At 40.3% G+C, this 25796-nt stretch overlaps 1 protein-coding gene across 1 annotated transcript in view; it reads left to right on the top strand.

The window, feature by feature from the left end:
• The window catches only part of LOC124798283 (U4/U6.U5 tri-snRNP-associated protein 2), a 67135-nt gene that overhangs the window by 6673 nt on the left and 34666 nt on the right, over positions 1 to 25796 (top strand). Inside the window, exons 2-6 of the mRNA XM_047261610.1 lie at positions 9098 to 9253; positions 9509 to 9622; positions 9707 to 9882; positions 23435 to 23660; positions 24507 to 24793. Of these exons, the coding sequence (XP_047117566.1) occupies positions 9098 to 9253; positions 9509 to 9622; positions 9707 to 9882; positions 23435 to 23660; positions 24507 to 24793 (959 nt within the window). The remainder of the gene's footprint in view (positions 1 to 9097; positions 9254 to 9508; positions 9623 to 9706; positions 9883 to 23434; positions 23661 to 24506; positions 24794 to 25796) is intronic.

The raw sequence follows: 25796 nt of genomic DNA on the forward strand, positions 1-25796 counted from the left end.
TCTCATCGAAGACCACAATGAAGAGGAGAGGTGACAGTGCACTGTGCTGTTTCACACCACTTGTTTACTGGCACCAACCTGTCCTTTTGTTTCCCATTTTCATAAAGCTCAGACTTCCACAGTACATCTCCTCTGCTCTGCTTGTTGTATCTTTTTTCACTCCCTTCTTTTCTAGTGCTTTCCAGACCTTTTTCTTTTTAAACAGACACTTTCAAATGCCTTTTCTGTATCGAGAAAGACCGTCACAAGGTCTTCCCCAATTTCATAGTGGTGCTTCTGGAGCTGCCTTACTGCAGATATGAGGTCAGCAGTTAACCTCACTAATCTGAAGCAATTTTGATCTTCTCTGTTTGTTCTAGACTCTTGTTCGGATCCTGATCTCCAGGATCTTTCCATAAACATTGGCACAGTGTGACTCCTCTGTAGTTTCTACAACCCTTCTTACTTCCTTCTTGGATATATGGACAATTAATGCTCTCTTCCAATCTTCTGGAGTCTTCTCATTCCACACCAACTTCATGACGTGATTCGTCCACTGTTTCCCAACCTCCCCCGCAGTACCATTTCCATTTCTTTCCATGTCAGGTCCCCCCCTCCCCCCCCCTCCCCCCCCCCCCCCCCTCCAGCATTTACTTTTACCTCCTTAGTCTATCATCCACATCCCCAAGTCCATTTGGATTTAACAAATGCTCAAAGTACTTCTTCCACCTGTCGTCAGTGTCCCTTTGTTGTTATCCATTCCCATTTCTACCTATGATTGTTGCATCCTCTCTCAAACTTCTCCTCTTACTTTTGACCATTCCTTATAGTACTTTCTTACTTCCTCTGCAATCTTCCTGCATCATCTTTGTCCATTCTTCCATCCATTTTCTTCTATCTTCAGCCAGTGTGTTATTACCTCTTTCTTTTTTTTTTCTTATGCTCCTCTCTTGCTGATTCAGTCCTTCCTCAGAACCACAGTCTGTGAAGGCCTTGTTTTTCTTTGCCATTACCCCCTTGTCTCTTTCATTTCATCATGGTGTTTCCTTTCCCCATTTGCTGCCACTTCTGCCTCTGCCATAGCACTTTTAAATTGTTCCCATTCCTATTCTCCTGTTTTTGGTTCATCCTTTGGTAACCTTTTTGCCCTTATAATCTCATGGTATTCTTCCTTGACTTCCTTTTCCTTCAGTTCCCATACTCTGTTTCTCCTTTTGTGGTCCACTGTCTTTTTCTATTCCTTTGTGATTGTCAGGCTCATCACCAGTAGCTGGTGGTCACTATGCAGTGCCTCATAACCGTTACAGTACTCTTTGTCTCCCAATCATAGAGCATGTAATCCACCAAATATTTATGCACTAGATTCTTGCTGTACCACATTAGTTTGTGGCTCTCTTTCTTCCTGAACCATGAGGAACCGACCACTAAACCACTTTTCTTGCAGAATTCCAGCAATTTATTTCCTTCTTCTGCTTTCCCACCCTTCTGTTCCCAGTACGTTTTCATACCCTTGTCTTTCAATCTCCATATGTGCATTCAAGTCTCTCACAACTATTTTCCTTTGTCCATTCATCTGCTTTAGTAGTTCTTTCTCAAAGTCCTTCTCTTGAGATGTGCAGCCCACTGGAGGGACATAAAACTGAACCACTTCCATACTTCTTCCCTATGTCATTATTCTGATCTTCAATATCCTGTCACTTATCCTCTTCATCTCTTCTTTTAGGCCATCCCCACTCCCTTTTGTCTTCCTTCTTCATTTCCACTCCAATACAATTTATAACCTTTTCTCAGATCCCTACTGTCTTCCCCTTTCTATATTGTCACTCCCATGCCTAAAATATCTGTCTTTCTCCTTTCCATCATATCCACGATCTCATCTGCCTTTCCTGTCAGTGTTCCAGTGTTCAGAATTTCAATTCACAATCCGTTTGCCTGTGCTGAGTATGCCATTTTATAACCATCTTTATCTTTGGCTGCTAATAATTTAATATTTATTTGTACACATTGCTTATAAGAATATTTGTAACAATAGATTCCTCTTAAAACATTTGCCAGTGACGTGCAAGAAATAATTTTAATTTTCTTTTGTGTTTGAAGTGTTTCCCAATTTTGTAGTTTATGTCTAAATGGAAAATGTTGAATATTTTTGAAGGAGAATACAGTGTTTCAGTAACACTCTTTCTCAAAACCATTTGACTTTCAATATACTCCTGTGGCAGAGATACCAGTGAGTAATGACATACACTATGTGATCAAAAGTATCCGGACAACCCCAAAAACATATGTTTTTCATGTTAGGTGCATTGTGCTGCACCTACTACCAAGTACTCCGTATCAGTAACCTCAGTAGTCATTAGACATTGTGAGAGACCAGAATGGGGCGCTCTGCGGAACTCATGGACTTTGAACGTGGTCAGGTGATTGAGTGTCACTTGTGTCATATGTATGTGTGTGAGATTTCCACACTCCTAAACATCCTAGATCCATTGTTTCCAATGTGATAGTGAAGTAGAAACATGAAGGGACATGTACAGCACAAAAGCGTAGAGGCTGACCTCATCAGTTGACTGACGGAGACCACTGACAGTTGTTTTGGGGGTCGTAATGTATAATATGCAGACATCTATTCAGACCATCACACAAGAATTCCAAACTGCATCAGGGTCCGCTGCAAGTACTATGGCGGTTAGGCAGGTGGTGAGAAAACGTGGATTTCATGGTCAAGTGGGTGCTCATAAGCCACACATCACACCGGTAAATGCCAAACGACATCTCACTTGGTGTAAGGAGTGTAAACATTGGACAATTGAACTGTGTAAAACTTTTATGTTGAGTGGCAAATCACGCTACATGCTGTGGCGATGCGATGGCAGGATGTGGGTATGGTGAATGCCCAGTGAATGTCATCTGCCATTGTGTTTATTCCCACAGTAAAATTTGGAGCTTGTGGTATTATGGTGTGGTTGAATTTTTCATGGAGGAGGCTTGCACCCCTTATTGTTTTGCATGGCACTAATACAGCACGGGCCTACATTGCTGTTTTAAGCACCTTCTTGGTTCCCACTGTTGAAGAGCAATTCGGGGATGGCGATTGCATCTTTCAAAATGATCGAGCAACTGTTCATAATGCACGGCCTGCAACAGAGTGGGTAGATGACAATAACATCGCTCTAATGGACTGGCCTTCACAGAGTCCTGACCAGAAATCTATAGAACACCTTTGAGATATTTTGGAATGCAGACTTCGTGCCAGGCCTCACCGATCGGCATCGATACCTGTCCTCAGTGCAGCACCCTGTGAAGAATGGGCTGCCGTTCCCCAAGAAACCTCCCAGCACCTGATTGAACATGTGCCTGCGAGAGTGGAAGCTGCCATCAAGGCTAAGGGTGGGCCAACACCATACTGAATTCCAGCATTACTGATGGAGGGCGCCACAAACTTTTAAGTCAATTTCATCCAGGTGTCCGGATACTTTTGATCACTTAGTGTATCAAAGGATCAGTATGTGTATCTTTTAAATCACACTGTAGGAAACTGAAAGTTACAGTATGATTGTACAATTTTTATACAGTAAAACACAGATAATGGACATTATAAAAATGGTCCTTAGTTTGAGTCTGTACAACTCATAACAGAAGCAGAGAAGTGAGACAGTGGGAATTGCTAAGTCTGAATAATGACAAGGCGACATATTAAGCTACTGAAGATGGGCCTTCAGGGCATTATACCTTTTCTAGTATCTGGCCGTTTTTTGGCCACTCTTGTTTTTAGTGCAATACCCACGACCAACCAGTATTCTGGAGCCGCTCCTCCTTTGGAGACTGTTGCCTCACTCGTACATCATACGTTTTGGACACTGTATTGATTACAAACAATTTGTTGATAGGCCAAACGCAAGCAGTCATCACCAGGTGCATCATCATCACTCATGGGTAGCACACACAGCAGCAATGGTGGCACCACAGTTGAGGGAACTGTCTTGCATCTTTGGGTCATTTGTCCATTAAGCACCTCTGGATCTTCCTCTGCCTGCTGTGTATTTGAGGCACAACCTCCAGCAGGCAGTTCTTCACTCATCTCTGTGCCAAGCGCAGGCCAAGTCCTGTAGCCCATCTGTTGGAGCTTTCCAACTAGTCTACATGTCTCGACAACATACTGGACCACAATGCTGCTCTAGCAGATTTCAGAGGTGACAGTCAACATCTATTGGCCAGCAATCCTTGCCAAAGCCTCCCACTTTCTCTGACTCTGGCCTTACCAGGATTCCAAGCCAATGTAGTGGTAGTGGTACTGTGAAATGTTGACTGTGTACGTGTGCTCATGTGAATCATAAGATCGATGTCACTACAGACTATGATTATGTTATTCATATTTGATCAAGGACTATCTTTTCAGTTGTTACTCAAACTCTGTTTTATGTGGAACTTAATTTATGTTGTGAAGCTGTAATAAAAGTGTACTTGACTGCAGTAGCATCTCCCATTGTAGGCATCTTGTGCCTTTCCTTCCATGTAACTTGCACAAAGTGCTGTTTTTGTCAACTCCCTTGGTACTTCTTCATTTCTTTTCATTCCTGCAGTGTAGATCTTTCTCGTGCGCTTGTACACACTTCTTTTGTTGTATTTCACTCCTGCAGTGTAGATTGTTTTGTGCTCATGTGCACAGTGTCTTGCACAGTGTCTTTCTTTCTTCTGGGCTTCATAGTGGTTTTTTTTCTCCTTTCATGCCCTGCATCAGTTCCTTTATGCTCAGTAGCACTCATCATTTTCCATGTTTTTGGGCCTTCTGAGTATTCTTGTTCTCAGGGTCCTCTGCACTCCGACCACCTGGCCCCAGCTCCACCTTCTGGGTGTGTCCTTTTCCATTTGTTCTCTGTTTTCAGGCATTTCTTTTGTGGTGACCGTTGCCCCACTGGCTATTGTATTCTTGTGTTTCTGGCAGTCAATTTGGTTAATTCCATCTCCTAGTACTACCAGCATTACACTTTTCATTGGCAACTACCAGCATTACACTTTCCATTGGCACTGTTAAATTCCTAGTGGCTGCTTTGTTCAAGCGCTGTCTCCCAGTGCTGCCAGCACCACACCATTCTGCCACCCATCATGCCAGCAGCCGAATTGGTCGAGCCCTGTCTCGCATTGCTGTCGATAACCACTGACACTCCATCAGCCTGTTGGCATCTGGCTGCTCTTCTGGCTTTTTTAATCATTTCTGTCAGTGTGTGCATGTCACTGGTTGGCACCAGTTGGTCATTGGTTTTGTTCCCATGAACCACTGGCTGGTCATATCTGGCCCTACAGTTGGTTCATCTGGGACCATTCCACCGTTGGCTGCCCACCACCTCTATGGACATTACTTCACAACCTTGGGTCTGGGTGTCAGGGTCACAGCCACCAACAGCTCCTCTCACCCTTTTGGGTATCCTCTGCATTGACCCAGGGGAGGCACTCCTTCTGCTGGACTCCTCCTGGCACTGCGATCTCCTTTTTTTGGCCCCACCAAACTCAGTCCAAGAGACGGTATGCAGGCCAAGAGACGGTATGGAGGATCTCTTGGCTTATGTCAAAATGGCACTGCTATCTTTTCCTTATGACGGAAGAGGGGTCTAGTATCAGGCTATTTGTCAACCACTCTTGTTTCTGGTCCCTTTTTGATTATGGGAACCTTGCATATGGTTCAGCATCACCATCACTGTTGTGGATACTTTGCCTCATTCATTACTGCGGGGTCCGACTTGAGACAGGAGTCTTCCTAACTAGCCCTGCAAACAGCCAACTAGTTGAGGCTGGAGTCCCTCCATTACCTATCAGGCGGCAACAACGACTGCTGAATTATGCTGTACACGTTCGTAGCTTCTCTGAACATCCCAACTATCATATGCTTTTGCCTGGTAGGGAGCTCCACCTTCCACAACAGCAACGTAGAACTGGGTGTACAATTGCTGAATGCCTCCAGTGTCTCTGTTTGGATCTGCAAATTCCTCCACTGTCACCTCTGGTCAGAGAGGCATTGCATCTGCCTTGTTGGCTTGTGCCCTGACCTCAGATTTGTCCAAAGTCTCCTTTGGTCCAAAAGATTCCATAGCCGCCACAAGTTTTTGCCGCCTGTTCTTGGCTGGTCTTGAGACATATCCAGGTATGGAAGAGGTATTCACAGATGGCTCAATAGTAGATGGATGAACAGGCTTTGCAGACACACAAGCACGGTGCAGTGAACTCCACTCTCTGCTAAATGGATGCAGTGTCTTCACTGTTGAATTAAAATTATTGACCATTAAACAAGCCTTTAGCCATGTTCAGTCTTGCACTAGCAAAGGTATCCTAATCTGTAGTGATTCCCGTAGCAGCCTTCAGGCCTACAGACTATTGCTACTCTTCTCACCCACTTGTTACTTCTGTCCAGGATCTTGTATCTGACCTCCATCAAGCTGGGCGGCCAGTCATTTTTGTTTGGACTCCTGATCATATGGGGATTTCGGAAAATGAATGAACTGACCAGTTGGCCAACCCATTTACCAGGATGGCAATTCCAGAACTGGACCTTTTGTCATTTACATGCCATCAATTGCTGGAAGTCTGGAACTGAGAGTGGTCTGCCCTGATCTTCCCAAACCAACTGAGGCCAATTACGGAGACACCACCCCTTGGCAATCTTTCCATGTGTGCTTCTCGCAGGGAATTCACTGTCCTCTGTTGACTCTGCATTGGTTAAACTTGGCTGACCCATGATCGCATTCTCTGACGTGGGGATCCTCCATACTGTGGCCTGATGGTGGCCCACTTACTCATAGACTGCCCTGATTTTGGCTGCTTTGAGATGGGATTTTAATCTTTCTGACAAGCTACCTCTGGTGGTAGATGAAAATGCCAAAGCTGCTGATATGGTGTTACATTTTGCCCATGAAGCTGGTTTTTATTCATCCCTGTAAGTTAGAGCTTTTGGCCTCATTGACTGCCTGAGGTTTGGTGGGGCATCCTGTCTCCTGCTCGCTCGCCCCCCCCCCCCCCCCCCAGGTGTCCCTTTTCAGCCCTTGCTCGGTGGCCAAGCTTGCCCTGTGCCAACCAACCAACCAACCAACCTTGTTTCTGGCACAACACCCACAACAAGTAGTTGGTCTGCTCCGGGGCCACAGCACTTCTTCAGAGGTTGTTTATGCACCTTGCTAGTACATTGTATTGATTACAGACAAACTGTTGGCAGGCTAAATGCTAGCAGGCACCTGAAGAGGTACAACCATTGCTAATAGGCATGCACACAGCACAAGTGGTGGCACTACAATTGGGGAACTAGCCTGAATCTGCAGACCACATGTTCATTAAAAGCTCACAAATATTCTTCTGGCTGCTGTGTATTTAAGTCGCAGTTCAACTTCAGCAGGTAGCTCTTCATTCATCTCTGGGCCACGTACACACTACTTTGTGCAGCCCATCTGTTGGAGCTTTCCATCGAGCCTACACCACACTGCATGACAATGCTCCAGCAGCTAACAGGGATGACACTCCACATTGAGCAGTCAGCAATCTTCTTTAGAACCTCCCACTTCCTTTGACCCTGGCCATTCCAGGACACTGGTTGTTCTACTGTGAAATGTGGACTGAGTGCTTGTGCTATTGTGATCATTGAATCACTGTCACTAAAGACTTTGATGCTATTACTCACAGCTGGTTGATGTCAGTCACTGTAATTGTTAGTCAAACTATTTCTTATGTGGAACTTAACTTCTGTTGTGATGCTGTAATAAAAGTTTACTTAAATGTGACCTAGGATCATCATTCATTAATCGTGTGTGCAGTTTCAACAAAAGATACAAAACCTTTAAATAAATGCTATGATTGTAACTGAAGCAGATGTTTTTATTTTATATGTTATGAACATAATACACAATTATGAGATTTATTAAGTGACAGTGTAGCTTTGAACACACTTATATGATTTTTTACAACAAGTTCACCCACTGCAGTAGCATGCAAAGTATATACAGGTATGCAGCTGTAGAACCCTGTTTCTGTGACTGATGCATTTTAAATTCTTTTGGTAGCTGCTTAACAGCAAACACAAGCAGCAAAACATGAAACAACATTTTCTAAATTGTATAACAAATTTCCCAAGAAAATGAAAAAGGCAGCTGAAACTTAACTTCATATTTAATGCATCCTGCACAATTAAAAATTACTAAGAGAACTCAGAATAAGGATTAATAAATGAAGAAAGCAACTACAACACCATGTCACATTACAGTACATAACCACAGTGAAATGCTTGTACAGGGAAATCTGCCAAGATCTGTAGTCTTCTAGCTCAACATCTCTCTCATCAAGTGGGTTGCTGGCGCGATATTCTAGACAGATTGAAGGGATGATATGGAGATGTACATGTTCATAGTCCTGGAGTTACCAGCAGGTGTCTGTAGTGTATGCAATGGTGCAGTGCAAAACTGTGTTTTTACTATAATATATTTGATGCAAATTGTGTGTGATTAAGAGAACATTAGGGACCAATTGAATGAAGCATCACAGTCATAAGACACTGACATCATATTCGGAAGGATAGAGTTTGCTCTCTTCTGCCATTCAGATTTACGTTTTCCATGGTTTTCTAAAATCATTTTAGGAAAATGCTAGGATGGTTCCTTCAGCAAGGCCACACTTGACCACCTGCCCTACCCTAATAAATGTACTTACATATTTTGTGTGTACATATACTAGAGTTATTTATTTTCATTATATTTATCAATGAAATGATCACACAATGAATGAATAAATAAATTACTGTTTGGAGGATGGGTGTGTTTGAGTTGCTGTGAGAAAATAGTTGCTGCCAGACTTTGCTGTACCATGTCAGTGCTTATCAAGGTACAGGACATTTGGACCATAATTACTCTTCCAAAAAAAGGGACAGTTTCAGTAATGACTTTTATGAGGGTTTTTCATAAAAATTCATAAAATGTGTAATGGCTGTGCCGATAGAATATGTACACGAACTATTTTATAATTTTTGAGAGGAAAAATATTATTAAAATAATTGCATATACTGAATACACTATTTGAAAGCAAATTAATTACAAATAGCAATAGTTTGCATGACAATATTATGACTAATATATAATACCTTTTGCAGAACCTTCCAAAGATCAACTACGAACTCATCGCCTATGTCCATATTTAGACACTATAAACCGACAAGTTCTGGATTTTGACTTTGAAAAATTATGCTCCGTATCCCTGTCAAGGATCAATGTCTATGCTTGCCTGGTGTGTGGGAAATATTTTCAAGGTGAAGTAGCTGAACACATTGGGTTTTGTGTGTGTGACACTTAAAAGATGTGTAATAATTACACATTCATTATCATTTTGAATATAAACTAATATCCAGAAATGTATCATTTTCAGTGCTGTAGGATAATGCAAATAAAATAGTGTATTCCACCCTCCCTCATCATTTGGGTGAATGAGAATTAGCAGCAATTCAATGTTTTTAATTATTTTATTGAAAATTAATTTATTTTTTTTAAATGAATATCATTCCTAGGCAGAGGGACAAACACACACGCATATACACATAGTGTCGCTGAAAGCCATCATGTATTTCTCAACCTTCATACTTTGAAGTTTTACTGTCTACCAGACAACTATGAAATTATAGGTAAGTATTGCTAATAACATTTGACAAATGTCAATTTCTATTTAATATGGAAATGCTGAATATTTGTAATTTCACATTCTACAGATTCCTCCCTTGATGATATAAAATATGTCCTCAATCCAACATTTACTTCAGAACAGATTAGTGCCATGGACACTAGTGACAAATTATCAAGAGCAATTGATGGAACAATGTATATTCCAGGGATTGTTGGACTTAACAATATAAAAGCTAATGACTACTGCAACGTTATTTTGCAGGTGAATCGCATTTATTTGAATCCTTTGATAACTTTGTGTTTTACATTATCTTTTTTGAAATATTGCTATAATTCTTTGATATTTTCTGTTGTTGTTCCCACAATGCATCCTCTCCCACATCTCATTTAAGTTTTCATTTAAGGAAAATCCAAGTTTCTTTACACTGATTTTTCCTTTACAGTGTTAGTTTGTAACACTACTATAAAGACATTTGTGTCAGTGCTACCTTACTCCTCTACACATCCATTTCACCAATCGGTCACTCATACATGTTCCTTCAATATCATATTATGAAATGAAAAATAAAGAACTTAATGGCTTAATGATGGATCACAAATTGCATTATTTATTATTGGAATTGTTTCTTCTTCAAAAAACTAGTTCAAACTACACTTTGATTTAGAAAAATCCCGTATGTCACAATGCATGATTAACTTCTTCTCACCAAAACTTCAGATACAATAGAAAAATGGCATGAATAATTAGAATGAACCTGTTCAAGGTAGGTGCAGTTTTATCCCAATTATATTGAAACACACGTGTGTAAACACATCTGTATCTCAAGAACATTGCCTTCCAACTGGGCTGACTGAAATTGACTGAAATATTACACCTAGTGCATGTGTGTGACACAAAAATAATTCAGAAAACCTAATCAGCAGGCAAAGATTATTCCTTACTGCTGGATACGGCTTTATCAGCTGTTGTTCTGTGACTGTTGATACTCAAAATAATAAATATTATGATGTGTGAGGATATAGGAACCTCACACATCATTGGAATTCAAAAATAATTTTGCCATGAAGCTTGGGGCAACAGTAAGTTTCAGTGTGAAATCAAAGAAAAAAAGAGTCTCAGTGGATAAGAAGAGAACAATAGCTTAACACTACATAATGATAAGAGCAACGTACACATAAAAAATTATCCACACTTGACAAATATTGTTTCATACAAACACAGCTTCAAGAAACAAGTTCAAACTACACATTGATTTAGAAAATTTCTGTGTGCTACAAGACATAATTAACTTCTTCACTCTGAAACTTCAGACGCATTAGAAATACGGCACTAATACTTAGAATGAACATATGCTCAAGATGGATGCAACTTTATCCCAATTATATCAAAACACACACACACACACACACACACACACACACACACACACGTGTTAATGCATTTGTATCCAACTGGACTGGCTTGAATATTATGTCTAACATGTACACTATGTGATCAAAAGTATCCGGACACCTGGCTGAAAATGACTTACAAGTTCATGGTGCCCTCCATCGGTAATGTTGGAATTCAATATGGTGTTGCTCCACACTTAGCCTTTATGACGGCTTCCACTCTTGCAGGCATACATTCAGTCAGGTGCTGGAAGGTTTCATGGGGAATGGCAGCCCATTCTTCACAGAGTGCTGTACTGAGGAGAGGTGTTGATGTCAGTCGGTGAGGCCTGGCATGAAGTCGGTGTCCCGAAACATCCCAAAGGTGTTCTATAGGATTCAGGTCAGGACTGTGTGCAAGCCAGTCCGTTACAGGGATGTTATTGTCGTCTAACTATTCCGCCACAGGCCATGAATTATGGACAGGTGCTCGATTGTTTTGAAAGAGTCAATCGCCATCCTCGAATTGCTCTTCAAAAGTGGAAGCAAGAAGGTGCTTAAAACATCAGTGTAGCCTGTGCTGTAATAGTGCCATGCAAAACAACAAAGGGTGCAAACCCCCTCCATGAAAAACGCGACCACACCATAACACCACTGCCTCCGAATGTTGCTGTTAGCACAACACACACTGGCAGATGACATTCAGTCAGGCATTCACCGTACCCACACCCTGCCATTGGATTGCAACATTGTGTACTGTGATTCGTCCCTCCACACAATGTTTTTCCACTGTTCAATCGTCCAATGTTTATGTTCTTTACACCAAGCGAGGTGTCGTTTAGCATTTACCAGCATGATGTGTGGCTTATAAGCAGCCGCTTGACCATGAAATTCAAGTTTTCTTGCCTTGTGCCTAACTGTCCTAGTATTTGCAGTGGATCCTCATGCAGTTTGGGATTTTTGTGTGATGATCTGGATAGATTTCTGCCTATTACACATTACGACCCTCCATCGGTAATGTTGGAATTCAATATGGTGTTGCTCCACACTTAGCCTTTATGACGGCTTCCACTATTGCAGGCATACATTCAGTCAGGTGCTGGAAGGTTTCATGGGGAATGGCAGCCCATTCTTCACAGAGTGCTGTACTGAGGAGAGGTATTGATGTCAGTCGGTGAGGCCTGGCACGAAGTCGGTGTCCCAAAACATCCCAAAGGTGTTCTGTAGGATTCAGGTCAGGACTGTGTGCAGGCCAGTCCGTTACAGGGATGTTATTGTCGTCTAACTATTCTGCCACAGGCCACGTATTATGGACAGGTGCTCGATTGTTTTGAAAGAGTCAATCGCCATCCTCGAATTGCTCCTCATGCAGTTTGGGATTTTTGTGTGATGATCTGGATAGATGTCTGCCTATTACACATTACGACCCTCATCAACTGTCGGCAGTCTCTGTCAGTCAGCAGAAGAGGTCGGCCTGTACACTTTTGTGCTGATGTGCCCCTTCACATTTCTACTTCACTATCACATCGGAAACCGTGGACCTGGGGATGTTTAGGAGTTGAAATCTCATGTACAGACATATGACACAAGTGACATCCAATCACCTGACCACGTTCGAAGTCTGTGAGTTCTGCAGAGTGCCACATTCTGCTCTCTCATGATGTCTAATGACTACTGAAGTTGCTGATATGGACTACCTGGCAGTAGGTGGCAGTACAAAGTACCTAATATGAAAAACAAATGTCTTACTGTCTTTATCTATTCGTGTTGGAAAGTTAATTATTGTCACTGCAGACTACTGTTAACTGCATGCTGCTGTCTGACAGAGCCAGCCCGTGTGGCCGAGCAGTTCTAGGCGCTTCAGTCTGGAACCGCACTACCGCTACAGTCGCAGGTTCGAATCGTGCCTCGGGCATGGATATGTGTGATGTCCTTAGGTTAGTTAGCTTTAAGTAGTTCTAAGTTCTAGGGGACTGATGACCTCAGATGTTAAGTCCCATAGTGCTCAGAGCCATTTGAACAATTTTTTTTTTTTTTTTGTCTGACAGATAGCATAGCAAGGAAACCACATTCCTCATAAACATTTCAAAATTTTCCAGTGGGGTTCTGTATACAGTTACAGTTAAAGGTGTTTTCAGTATTAATTCATAAACACAAGCTTCTGTGTACTGATCGCTACAAAATCCACTTGTCTCAATGTTTTTGAACTTGGTTTGTGTCTTAATATATGCAACAACTCCTCCTTTCCCCATGTTAATTTTGCATAAGCTCCTAGAGTGTTATCTTTTATATGCAATTTACCTAACCCTACTCAGATAGACACAGTATGTCTTATTTTTTTCAGAGCTCTCTAAATTTTCCAAATTTTTGTTAATTATGAGCAGCTAAAGTAAGGCCTACAGGTTAGCACTTCAGGTGTGTGATATAACATAAAAGTTTTTTTTCTGCTTACAACAAGGGCGTAGCACTCACTTAACCACAGTATATGTTAGTTAATTTAATCACATTTGAATGTAACTTCAATGTATCCAGATTGAATGTTGTTGTTGTTGTTGTTGTTGTTGTTGTGGTCTTCAGTACTGAGACTGGTTTGATGCAGCTCTCCATGCAACCGTATCCTGTGCAAGTTTCTTCACCTCCCAGTACCTACTGCAACCTACATCCTTCTGAATCTGCTTAGTGTATTCATCTCTTGGTCTCCCTCTACGATTTTTACCCTCCACGCTGCCCTCCAATACTAAATTGGTGATCCCTTGATGCCTCAGAACATGTCCTACCAACCGGTCCCTTCTTCTCATCAAGTTGTGCCACAAACTCCTCCTCTCCTCAATTCTATTCAATACCTTCTCATTAGTTATGTGATCGACCCATCTAATCTTCAGCATTCTTCTGTAGCACCACATTTCGAAAGCTTCTATTCTCTTCTTGTCCAAACTATTTATCGTCCATGTTTCACTTCCATACATGGCTACACTCCATACAAATACTTTCAGAAACGACTTCCTGACACTTAAATCTATACTCAATTTTAACAAATTTCTCTTCTTCAGAAACGCTTTCCTTGCCATTGCCAGTCTACATTTTATGTCTTCTCTACTTCGACCATCATCAGTTATTTTGCTCCCCAAATAGCAAAACTCCTTTACTACTTTAAGTGTCTCATTTCCTAATCTAATTTCCTCTGCATCACCCGATTTAATTCGACTACATTCCATTATCCTTGTTTTGCTTTTGTTGATGTTCATCTTATATCCTCCTTTCAAGACACTGTCCATTCCATTCATCTGCTCTTCCAAGTCCTTTGCTGTCTCTGACAGAATTACAATGTCATCGGCGAACCTCAAAGTTTTTATTTCTTCTCCATGGATTTTTGCCTGCTTCATTTACTGCATTTTTATATTTTCTCCTTTCATCAATTAAATTCAATATTTCTTGTGTTACCCAAAGATTTCTACTAGCCCTCGTCTTTTTACCTACTTGGTCCCCTGCTGCCTTCACTTCTTCATCCCTCAGAGCTACCCATTCTTCTTCGACTGTACTTCTTTCCCCCACTGCTGTCAGTTGTTCCCTTATGCTCTCCCAGAAACTCTGTACAACCTCTGGTTTAGTCAGTTTATCCAGGTCCCATCTCCTTAAATTCCCACCTTTTTGCAGTTTCTTCAATTTTAATCTGCAGTTCATAACCAATAGGTTATTGTCAGAGTCCACATCTGCCCCTGGAAATGTCTGACAATTTAAAACCTGGTTCCTAAATCTCTGTCTTACCATTATATAATCTATCTATCGGATACCTTTTAGTATCTCCGGGATTCTTCCATGTATACAACCTTCGTTTATGTATTGTATGTAAAAAAAAAAAAACTACTACTACTAGTGCAAAAGACTCTAAAGCAAGCCACTTGAGATTTACACATCTTTCCATAAATATAAACTTGTTAATGAATGAACATGTTCTACTTAAATTGCTGGAAAAACAGAATAAGTAAATGGGATTCTCTAAGTTAACTGTGCCGAAACATAAACAAAAATGTTAGTACGTCACAATATTACAATCTTTTCGCATTTATTGGAATAATACGTAAGGGAAAGTGGTACCTTTAATAATAATACAGTATTTAATGAGTAATTTCTACTAAACTAACTGTTATTAACTCTAGAGTGCAGAAACTTGGATGTCTTGTCTGGTACAGGACTGCCTACAGTTAAATATAATTATAATCATGCATATGGAGCTACATTTTTGTGGGTGACCCACTCTTCACAACTTATCACATCAGTCCGCTTCAATGTTGCGACAAAGTAGTTGCTCAAGGCACTATCCCACATGTGTGACCATGTGCTGTATTAGCTCTAAAGAACAAGGTTTCTGATGTATTAGTCACATTTTCAGTCTCTTTTAAGAACCTGTCAACTGCTCAAATTCTCAACTATATGGTGAATAGATACTTTTACTACTTCCATTGTGTATAATCTACTAAGGACCTTACAGTATCATTTTGAATGATGAACAGAGCAGTTAAATCATTGTGTTGTGATAGACGACACTTGCATTAAGATTTCTAAGGTTGTTGAATTTGTAGCCACCTGATATAGCTAGATACATAAAATCTCTAATTAATTTCTGCATATGAAGAAGTTGGTGTGATAGGTGTCTTGTTTGTGCAATCCAAACCAAAAACTCTTTGAAAAGCAGCAAAGTGGAGAGTCCCCTTATGCTCTCATATCAATCCTAAAGTAAATAAATGCTACCTTTTTTCTCCAGGTGACAGTTACTTACTAAATAGCAAAATGACTTCCCAGGATATTTTTTGTAAATTGTTCAAGCAGTAACTTATGTTTCGCTGATTCCTGTAGCATTACTTTGTATTATGCAAGAATTTGGTATTAAAATAATCACAGAGAAGCTCAAAAAATTTTTTACTCTAATAATTAACTTTTGCTGAAACACTGAAATATAATGGTTTAAGCCCAGATTACTAAACCCTCATAAAATTTATAATTGCTTTGGGGTATAAAACAGGATATTTTGTACATAATTTGGTATTTAACATACCATTGTAATCAATTAATGCATGACCAATAAATTATGGCTTCTTTTGAATAAAATGTGGAGTAGTATAATTTACGATTACCTTGTAACATTTCCTCCCCTTTGGTGTTTTCGGGTTAATGCTCAAACTTTCCTGGTCATAGTAATGTGTTTTATTTTTCTAATGTGCAGCAATTTGGAAGTTATTTTAATTTAGGGATTTACATTGATAAGCCAAAACATTATGACCAGTGCCCATCATGACGTTGGGTGCTGCCTGGTGGTGTTGCAGGCATGTGACCCAGTAACAGAAGAATGTAAGCAGAGCAGACCGACAGGAAATCACCCTAGTGAAGGTATGGGGAAGTCTATTGAGATAAGTGACTTTGGTGAATCGCAGATTATTATTCTGCAGAGCCTGTGAACGTATATCTCAAAAATGGCGAAGCTGGTCAAATGTTCACATGCTAGTGTTGTGAGCATCTATGGAAAGAGAGAGAAGGACAGTGAAGCTACCACTAGGCACTAAATGGTTGGACAGAATGTGGGGTTCAGAGGCTTGTCTGCTCTTTAAAGTAGGATAGATGATGACCTGTGGCATCTCTGCCAAAAGAGCACAATGCTGGTGCATGCCCAAGTGTTTTGGAGCACATCATTCATCATACATTGTCGATGGAGCTCTGCAGCAGACCACCCCTACGTGTTCACATGTTGACCAGTGACATTGCCAGTTATGATTACAGTGGGCTTGGGACGATTGGAATTCGACAATCGATCAATGGAAACATGTTGGCTCTTTGGGTGAATGGTGGCTCGAAATGTGCAGTGTGCTACAGACGCAGGCTGGGAATAGTATTATGCTATGGGAGACATTCTCCTGGGGTTGCATGGGACCTATGGTGGTAATCAAAGACACACTGACAGCTGGAACCACCTGCATCCCTTCATGCTTAACATCTTCCCCGATGGTGAAGTCACCTCTCAGCAGTGTGATTGTTCGCGTCTTAGAGTCAGAACCGTGCTACTGTGGTTTGAAGAGCCAGTGAACTCATGCTGATGTGTCAGTGATCAAATTTGCTTGATGTAAAGCCTATGGAACCCATCTAGATTGCTATTGACCACCATCACTGTGTATGCAAATCAGTGACCCATTAGTTATGTGAAATACATGACCTGTGCATGGACCTCTATTGCCACATACCTCCACAAACTTACTGACAAACTGTCAGACCTCTGATGTGCAGTATCAGTGATGTATTTTGTTCCAAAGATGGACAAACAAGTAATTAAGCAGATGGCCATAATATTTTGGCTCATCATTGTAATTGTTAGCATAAAATATGCTAATGAACACTGTTTAAATTCTACTCTATAAATGTAGGACATGATTAAATAATATTTTAAAAAGCATGTTAATTACTGAGGAGTCAAGGAAATATGCAATCATTATATTATGTTTATAACTCAATTTTGTTAGCATGAATTGTGTGAAATGAGCCTATTTAAATAATTTTGAAGTATTGGGAGAAATATCCTCCAATTTAGAAACTTATGGATACATATATAACTGTGAAAGCAAGGTGGAGAAGAAGTGGGTGTTGTTAAACAGAATTATTATTAATAACAAGTAAAGCTTTGTGTTTCAGGTGCTGTCTTTCAGCATTAAGCCAGTGGGATTCACTTCCCTGCTTTGGAAAACCTGTTTTGTGTGCTGTCAAGAAGGTCTGTTAATTGTCAGCAGTTCAAACATACGGCAAATGATGGTACTCCTTAGCAGTAGGAAAGGACACCAGATGCACTCAGTGTGTATGCCTAGGGGCCTCATCCAACCTGTTGAACCAGCTATTCTGGCAGCCATTGAGGGAACAGTGTGCAAGCAACTGCAGATTGTGGCACATGTTGGAACAAATGATGCATGTTGTCTGGACTCTGAGGCTATACTTGGACCATTCCAGCAACTGACAGAGGAGGTTGCCAAGACGAGCCTTGCACATGGAGTTTCAACAAAGGTCACAATTTGCAGCATTGTCTCCAGAACTTATTGTGGTCCCTTGGTTCTGAGTTGAGTAGAAGGACTGAACTAGAGGCATTGGAATTTCTGTGACACGTTAGAGTGCGACGTCCCGGACTTGCACAATAGGGTTGAGAACTGTAGGGTGCCCCTAAACAGGTCAGGTGTGCACTACTTATCATAGGCTGCTACCAAGGTAGCTGACTGTGTGTGGGATGCACACAAGGACTTCTTAGATTAGGTGACTCTCCATCCTATTCAGATAATGATAGTTGTAGGAAACTGAAAAGTATCAGTGTAAGATTGAAAGAAAAATGCTTTCCTTAGGTAAGAGAATTAAAATCATAGTTGTTAACTGGCATAGCATTTGCAACAAAGTGCCAGAGTTCAAAGTGTTCCTGAGAAGCAGTGAAGCTCACATAACACTAGTTACAGAAAGCTGGTTGATAGCTGAAATTGGTAGCAGTGAGATTTTTTGGGAAAAAGGATAGAGTAATGGAAAATGGAGGTGTATTTGTTACGGTAGACAAGAAATTCAAATCCACCAAGATAGAAATTGAAGCTACATGTAAGATTGTTTGGGCAAGAGTCTGTATAGGGGTGGGCATAAAATGATAAGTGCACACACCAGATTCATCTTCTGACGTAATCAAAAACTCTAGAGAAAACCTCATTTCTCTTGTAAGTAAGTTCTGCAGTCTTACTGTAATCATCAGTGGACACTTTAATCGTCCAACTATCAACTGAAAAAATTATAGTTTTGTTAGTGCTGGGTGTGATAAGACATCCTGTGAGACATTACTAAATGCCTTCTCTGAAAACTACCTAGAACAGATAGTTTGGAACCCATGGAAATATGTTGGCTGTAATGGCAACAAATAGAAGTGTCCTCTTTGAGGAGGCCCACATCGAAAATGTTATCAGTTACCATGATGTGGATGTGGCACCAATGATTACTAAAGTACGAAGGACAACTAAAACAAGCAGAAAGATACATATGTTCAGTAAACTAGATAAAAAGTTGACAGTGTCATATCTTAGTCAGAAGTTTGGAGCTTTCAGCACAGTGTAGGAGTATACAGAGGAACTATGGCTCAAGTTTAAAAGAATAGTTGACCATGTGCTGGAGTACCCAGTAGAACAGTAGTTTCAATGAGAGGGACCCTCAATGGTATACAGTCACAGTAAAGAAACTTCTAGAGAAACAGAGATTAAGCACAATAGGTGTAAAACGAAACAAAGGATGCTGAATGAAATGTGAGAGGGCAATGCGTGAAGCCTTCAATGACTACTGTAGCAAAATATTGTCAAATGATTTTTCACAAAACCTAAAGAAATTCTGGTCGTGTTTAAAAACTGTTAATGGCACCAAAGTTAGTATCCTGTCTCTAGTGAAAGAGGTAGGAACTGAAATTGAGGGTAGCAAAGCAAAACTGAAATGCTTAACTCTATTTTCAAATGTTCCTTTACAAAGGAAAACCCAGGAGAATGTCTGCAATTTAATCCTCATACCACTGAAAAGATGGGTGAAATCACTAGTAGTGTCAGTGGTGTCGAGAAATGGCTGAAACTGTTAAATTTGAACAAAGCTCCAGGGCTTTATGTCATCCCTATCAGATTCTAAATTTAATTTGCAGCTGATTTAGCCCCTCTTCTAACTATAATTGATCATAGTTGCTTCAAACAAAAAACCATGCCCAGTAGTTGGAAGAAAGCACGGGTAACACCCAACTACAAGAAGGGTAGTAGGAGTGATACACAAAACTGACACCCAGTATCTTTGACATTGATTTGTTGTAGAATCTTATAACATATTCTGAGCTCAAACAAAATGAGTTATTTGAGCAGAATGACCGTCTCATTCTACCAACCAGCATGGATTCTGAAAGCACCAATCAAGTGAAACCCAACTTGCACCTTCCTCACATGACGTACCAGAAGCTTTAGATGAAGTTAGTCAGGTAGATGTAGTGTTTCTTGATTTCTGCAAAGCATTTGACTCAGCACCACACCTAAGCATATTGTCAAACATTTGATCATATGAGGTACCAAGTGAAATTTGTGACTATATTGAGGACTTTTTGGCAGGGAGGACACAGAATGTTATCTTGGGTGGAGAGTCGTCATCAGAATGTAAAAGTAGCTGTGTGTGTGCCCGAGGGAAGTGTATTGGGACCCCTGTTTTCACTGTGCACATTAATGACCTGCAGACATTGTTAATAGGAATCTCAGACTTTTTGGAGATAATGTAGTTATCTATAATCAGGTACTGTCTGAAAGGAGCTGCATAAATATTCAGTCAGATTTCAAATTTGTACAAAGATTGGCACCTTGATTTAAATGTTCAGAAATGTAAAACTGTGCACAATTAAATGAAAAAAAAAAAAAAAAAGAAAGAAACCCACAGTATCCCATGACTATAATGTCGGTGAGCCACAGTTGGAATCAGCCAAGTCACACAAATACCTGGGAGTAAAGTTTTTAGGGATATGAAATGGAATGATCACCTAGGCTCTGTCCTGGGTAAAACATTTGGTAGATTTTGGTTTATTATGAGAATACCAGGGAAACACAATCAGCGTACACAGGATGTTGCTTACAAATCACTCGTGCAACCCATTCTAGAATATTGCTCAAGTGTGTGGGACCCACACCAGATAAGACTAATGGGGGATACTGAATATATACACATAAGGGCTGCATGAATGATCACAGGTTTGTTTGACGCAAGGGAGAGAGTTACAGTAAAGCTGAAGCCACTGAACTGGCAGACTCTTGAAAGTAGACTATCTCGAGAAAGTCTACTAACAGACTTTCAAGAACTGGCTTTAAATGATGAGTCTAGGAACATACTACAACCCCATAATTTTGTCACTCATATAGGGATCGTGAGACAAGATTAGAACAATTACAGCATACACAGAGGCATTCAAACAATTATTCTCCCACACTCCACACATGAATGGAACGGGAACAAACCCTAATGAATAGTACAATGGAATGTACCTTTACTGTGCACTTCACAGTTATTTGCTTAGTTATCTAGTTTAACTGAACGAGTAAATCTTTCTACTTGTTTTAGTTGTCCTTTGAACTATAGATATTGTCGTTACTACATCTGCCTGATGATCACTGATATTTGTTTCAGTGTGGACATCCCCAAAAAAGTCATGGCTATTTGTTGCCATTAGATCTCATATATTTCTGTCATGAGTGGGTTTACAAAGTATCTCTTCTAAATAATTTTCAGATGAAGTATTTAGTATTTTTGTGGACTGTCTTGTCTCATCCCCCCTTACTAAATTGTAATTATCCTAATTGATTATTAAGTGTTTAAAATCTCCTTGAATGATACAGTAAACAGGGACACATATGTGCTAGTGAGCTGAGATTTTCTCTAAAGTTTACAGTTATATCTGCCCAAACAATTTCATACGCAGTTTCAAGCAATAGAAAGTCCAGGTTGGAATGTCAACATTAGTTTATTATAGGTCGAGGTGAGGATGATTTCAGGAGCAGAGAATTTGTTGTAAGGATAACTGCCATATGGACACTTCAGAAAAGCTTGTTGTGGAGGGGAGGATCCAAATTGCAGCCATTGAAGACAAACATGTTATGTTCAGTTGCATGTTGTGCCACAGGGTGATCAACTTTTCTCCTGGCCACAGTTTGGTGGTAGCCATTCATTCTCACATCCCCCACCCAAGTTTCTGCTTCATCTGTCCTACCACCTCCTCCCAATAATTGTCTCCTCACCGTCATTGTGTGCGACTCTTTGCCAATGCATCCACAGGCCAATTCCCTTTCTCTGCTTCTCTCCTTTTCCACTCCTTGTTCCCCCATCCTCCTCCCTCCATCACAGCCTCCTGACATTGCACATGGCAGCCTTGTTGTTACTATCTAGTCCGTGCATGCTCTGCCAGGCTGTGCTGACTTCTCTTCCACCACCTGTATGCTTCTATCCCTCCACCTCCCCTGCCCCAGTCTGAACTGCTGTTCACAATGTGACAGAGTTGCATTTTGGCCAGAGCAGCTGGAGATAGCAATTGTGTATGTGTGAGATGTGCTTGCTATTGTGAATATGTGTGTTTTCCTTTATGAAGAAGGCTTTGCCAAAAGCTCAATGTGTAACAGTCTTTCCGTTGTGCCTGTGTGCAACTCGCTGCACCGTCTCTATGCTGAGTAGTAATCTATCCTTTTCACAAAGTTGTTAATATGCACTTTCAGTTTCTGTTTTGGTGAATTTGAGTTCTTATGTATGGTTACGAATACACCACCTCCATGTCCCGTTAGCCAATCCACTCGGCATGCACTGATATCCATCCCAAATTTGTGCAAGTATCGGTTTTTGCATTTAGCTAGTTTTCTGTACCTTGTGAGCTCTGCTGCTTTTATGGAGAGCTTCAAAATGTGACACTTTGTTGTGAATGCTTCTGCAGTTGATCACAAAGATTTTAATACTCTCATCAGTGGTGGGCATTTCTTTGGTGCTTGTGCTACGACTTTATTGTATCCTACAGCTGTGTCATCTGGACAAGACGGAGAGTTACCTAAGGAACCCTTCTGACTGGGTAGTAGCTTTGAAAGTCCATGAGCAAAGGTGGTGTTTCCAACTTTGTCTGCCAGTTGCTGAAATGATAAATACACTAAAATCTCTCACTGGTTGCACCACCTTCCCTCAGTGGTTGTCAGACAAGCTTCTTCAACATTTTGAATGAAGCCCTCCGATGCTGCCATTTCCCTAATATTATTCAGCATGTGTTCAAACTGATGATGAATAACAGACCAGTACCCCTTTGAACTAGCTTCCATCTGAAAAAGGATACATTAGGTTTCCCAACAGGTGAAGTGATTCTCTCTGGCCAAGTTTCAGTGGACAACAACACATTAAATTTGTTGGTTAGGGATATGGTTGTAATACCCTGAACTCTGTGGTCCCTGTCTACCCTGTACCAAGGCCCAGATTTACCACTGACACACCACTTACAATTAAGTTGATGATGTGATAAGTTCTGTATTACTCATAGAGTAGACAGTATCAGAGGGAGAGGATAGTACTCATGTACTTTTTATATCTTTGGTAAGTGTCTCTTGGTAATCCATGCACAGCTGCCAATAGCTTTACAGCAGTTAGGGCGATTTTCAGCTTTGTTTACTAAATCATATTTACAATTTTTTACCAAAAATTTGAATCCACCCTTGTATGTATTGTTCACCATCTTGTACATAAAACACTGTTTTGCGTTTTCCTGCAATTAGTAAGTGAGTCATAAATGGATGTTTTTTTCTTTCTTTTTTTTTTAACACATTCTTGTAACCACATGCCCTCCCTTGCCACTCCACATACATGAGCAGTTATTGTATATATTAATCTCTACCTGACAATGTATTATTATCTTTCAGGCATTGTGTCATGTAACGCCACTAAGAAATTATTTTCTACGTGAAATTAATTATGCTCGTATAAAGAGACCACCAGGAGACAGTTCATTCTTACTGGTACAGAGGTTTGGAGAGCTTATGCGAAAGCTGTGGAACCCTCGTAACTTTAAGGCACATGTTTCTCCCCATGAAATGCTTCAAGCTGTTGTCCTGTGGAGTAAAAAGAAATTTCAGTTTATTGAGCAAGGTAAGAGACTATACTGATCTATATCTTGTGAAACTGGTTGAAATGCTTACTTTCGTACAGAACTGAACTGAACAGGCATATAGCCAACAGTTACAGTGCATTAGGCTTTGTGGTTTTTATTTCATTGTTAATCTCTTGTTCTGTAATTTCATCATATGTAGCTATTTTAGTCCTCAGATGATGATGTTACCCTTGTAAGTCTATTGTCATGATTATTATTACAGATAAATTCAAGTTAAAAATTTTGGCTGTGTTATCCAGCTTATTTGCTCCTAATTGCAGCTGAAAATAACCAAGTCATCCACTGATAAAATATCATCTTTTTTCATTATTCTTCTTTTTTTGTGCATTTTTCCTGCATCAGCACAGTGTCAGTATTGTTGTTAACAGCTTTGGTGTGGCTAATCTAAGGGGTGGCCACATGCCCTTTCTGTCACCATATCTGCTATTAAAACTGTATTTAAAATGACATTGTTCCTTTCAGAATTGTTTATCAGAGTACATTGTTACTCTTGCGTCTGTGTACATATTACATAATATTGGTGACTTTGGAAAATCTTGTTTTATTCCCTGATTTATTACCTTTTTGTTCTTGCTGCTAATAAGGCAGGCCCAACCTTTTCTGCATATTCTTGTATAAGCTTAATATTATTTTAATCAAATGTTTGGAATGTCCTTCAATTTATGTTATTTCACTTAATTAACTCGTCATCCCACAGAAGATATTTCTTATCAAAAACTGATGTTGTTACAGTGTATCATCAGGTAATGTTATTTCAATTTTATTGTGTTTTCATTATATCTCATAAGATTTATTTATACATGAAAGTTCTGATTTATTTCTAGGTGACCCTATAGACTTCCTGTCCTGGTTTCTAAATGCATTACACTTAGCTCTGAATGGTACAAAGAAACCTGATTCTTCCATTGTGTATCGCTCCTTTCTGGGATCGATGAGAATTTACACCCGCAAGATTCCACCCATAGAGTTGGAAGAGGAGCAGAAGAGTGCTCTATTGCTTACAGATGAATATCAAGAGAAGGTGACAGATTCACCATTTCTTTATCTAACATGTGACCTGCCACCTCCACCTCTGTTCAAAGATGAATTTAGAGAGAACATTATTCCACAGGTATTACGATAAAGCATCAAATGCTTACTTGCTTATTTCCATTGTTTGTTGAAAATGCCGCTTTTTTTGTACTGCTTGCAAAGTTGATGTTGTATTTTACTCATTGTTAGTATTTTACAATAAAAATAAAGAAAATTTCCATTCAGTTATGAAGCCAGTGTGAGAGTGATGGTTAATTAATTTAAAGAGAATTAATTTCATTGTTCTATTGTAACAATCTTACTGCATGTATAAAGGGTTCCTGGTAAAATAGCTGTGCCATTCATTCTGGAAATTCATTTTACTGAAAACTTCCATTTTGTCTAGTAATGTTGCTGTATGTGCAACCACATGTTTTTAAACTTTGAACTAACCTGAATACAATATCACAAGTGTTTGGTTCACAGATGCCAGCATGATTAATCCAAAGGATGTTCGTAATAATCAAAACTGTTATCCATTTTTTTCCCCTATGACATGATCACTGAAGACACAATTTACATAATTATTGTTGCATAAAATAAAAATTGGCCTTTGCACAGAAAAATAACTTTTTCAAGAATCATTTAAAACTTCAAATTCAATTGTACACTCCTGGAAATTGAAATAAGAACACTGTGAATTCATTGTCCCAGGAAGGGGAAACTTTATTGACACATTCCTGGGGTCAGATACATCACATGATCACACTGACAGAACCACAGGCACATAGACACAGGCAACAGAGCATGCACAATGTCGGCACTAGTACAGTGTATATCCACCTTTCGCAGCAATGCAGGCTGCTATTCTCCCATGGAGACGATCGTAGAGATGCTGGATGTAGTTCTGTGGAACGGCTTGCCATGCCATTTCCACCTGGCGCCTCAGTTGGACCAGCGTTCGTGCTGGACGTGCAGACCGCGTGAGACGACGCTTCATCCAGTCCCAAACATGCTCAATGGGGGACGGATCCGGAGATCTTGCTGGCCAGGGTAGTTGACTTACACCTTCTAGAGCACGTTGGGTGGCACGGGATACATGC

The sequence above is a fragment of the Schistocerca piceifrons genome, chromosome 1 (genome assembly GCF_021461385.2).
Source record: "Schistocerca piceifrons isolate TAMUIC-IGC-003096 chromosome 1, iqSchPice1.1, whole genome shotgun sequence".
Lineage (NCBI taxonomy): Eukaryota > Metazoa > Arthropoda > Insecta > Orthoptera > Acrididae > Schistocerca > Schistocerca piceifrons.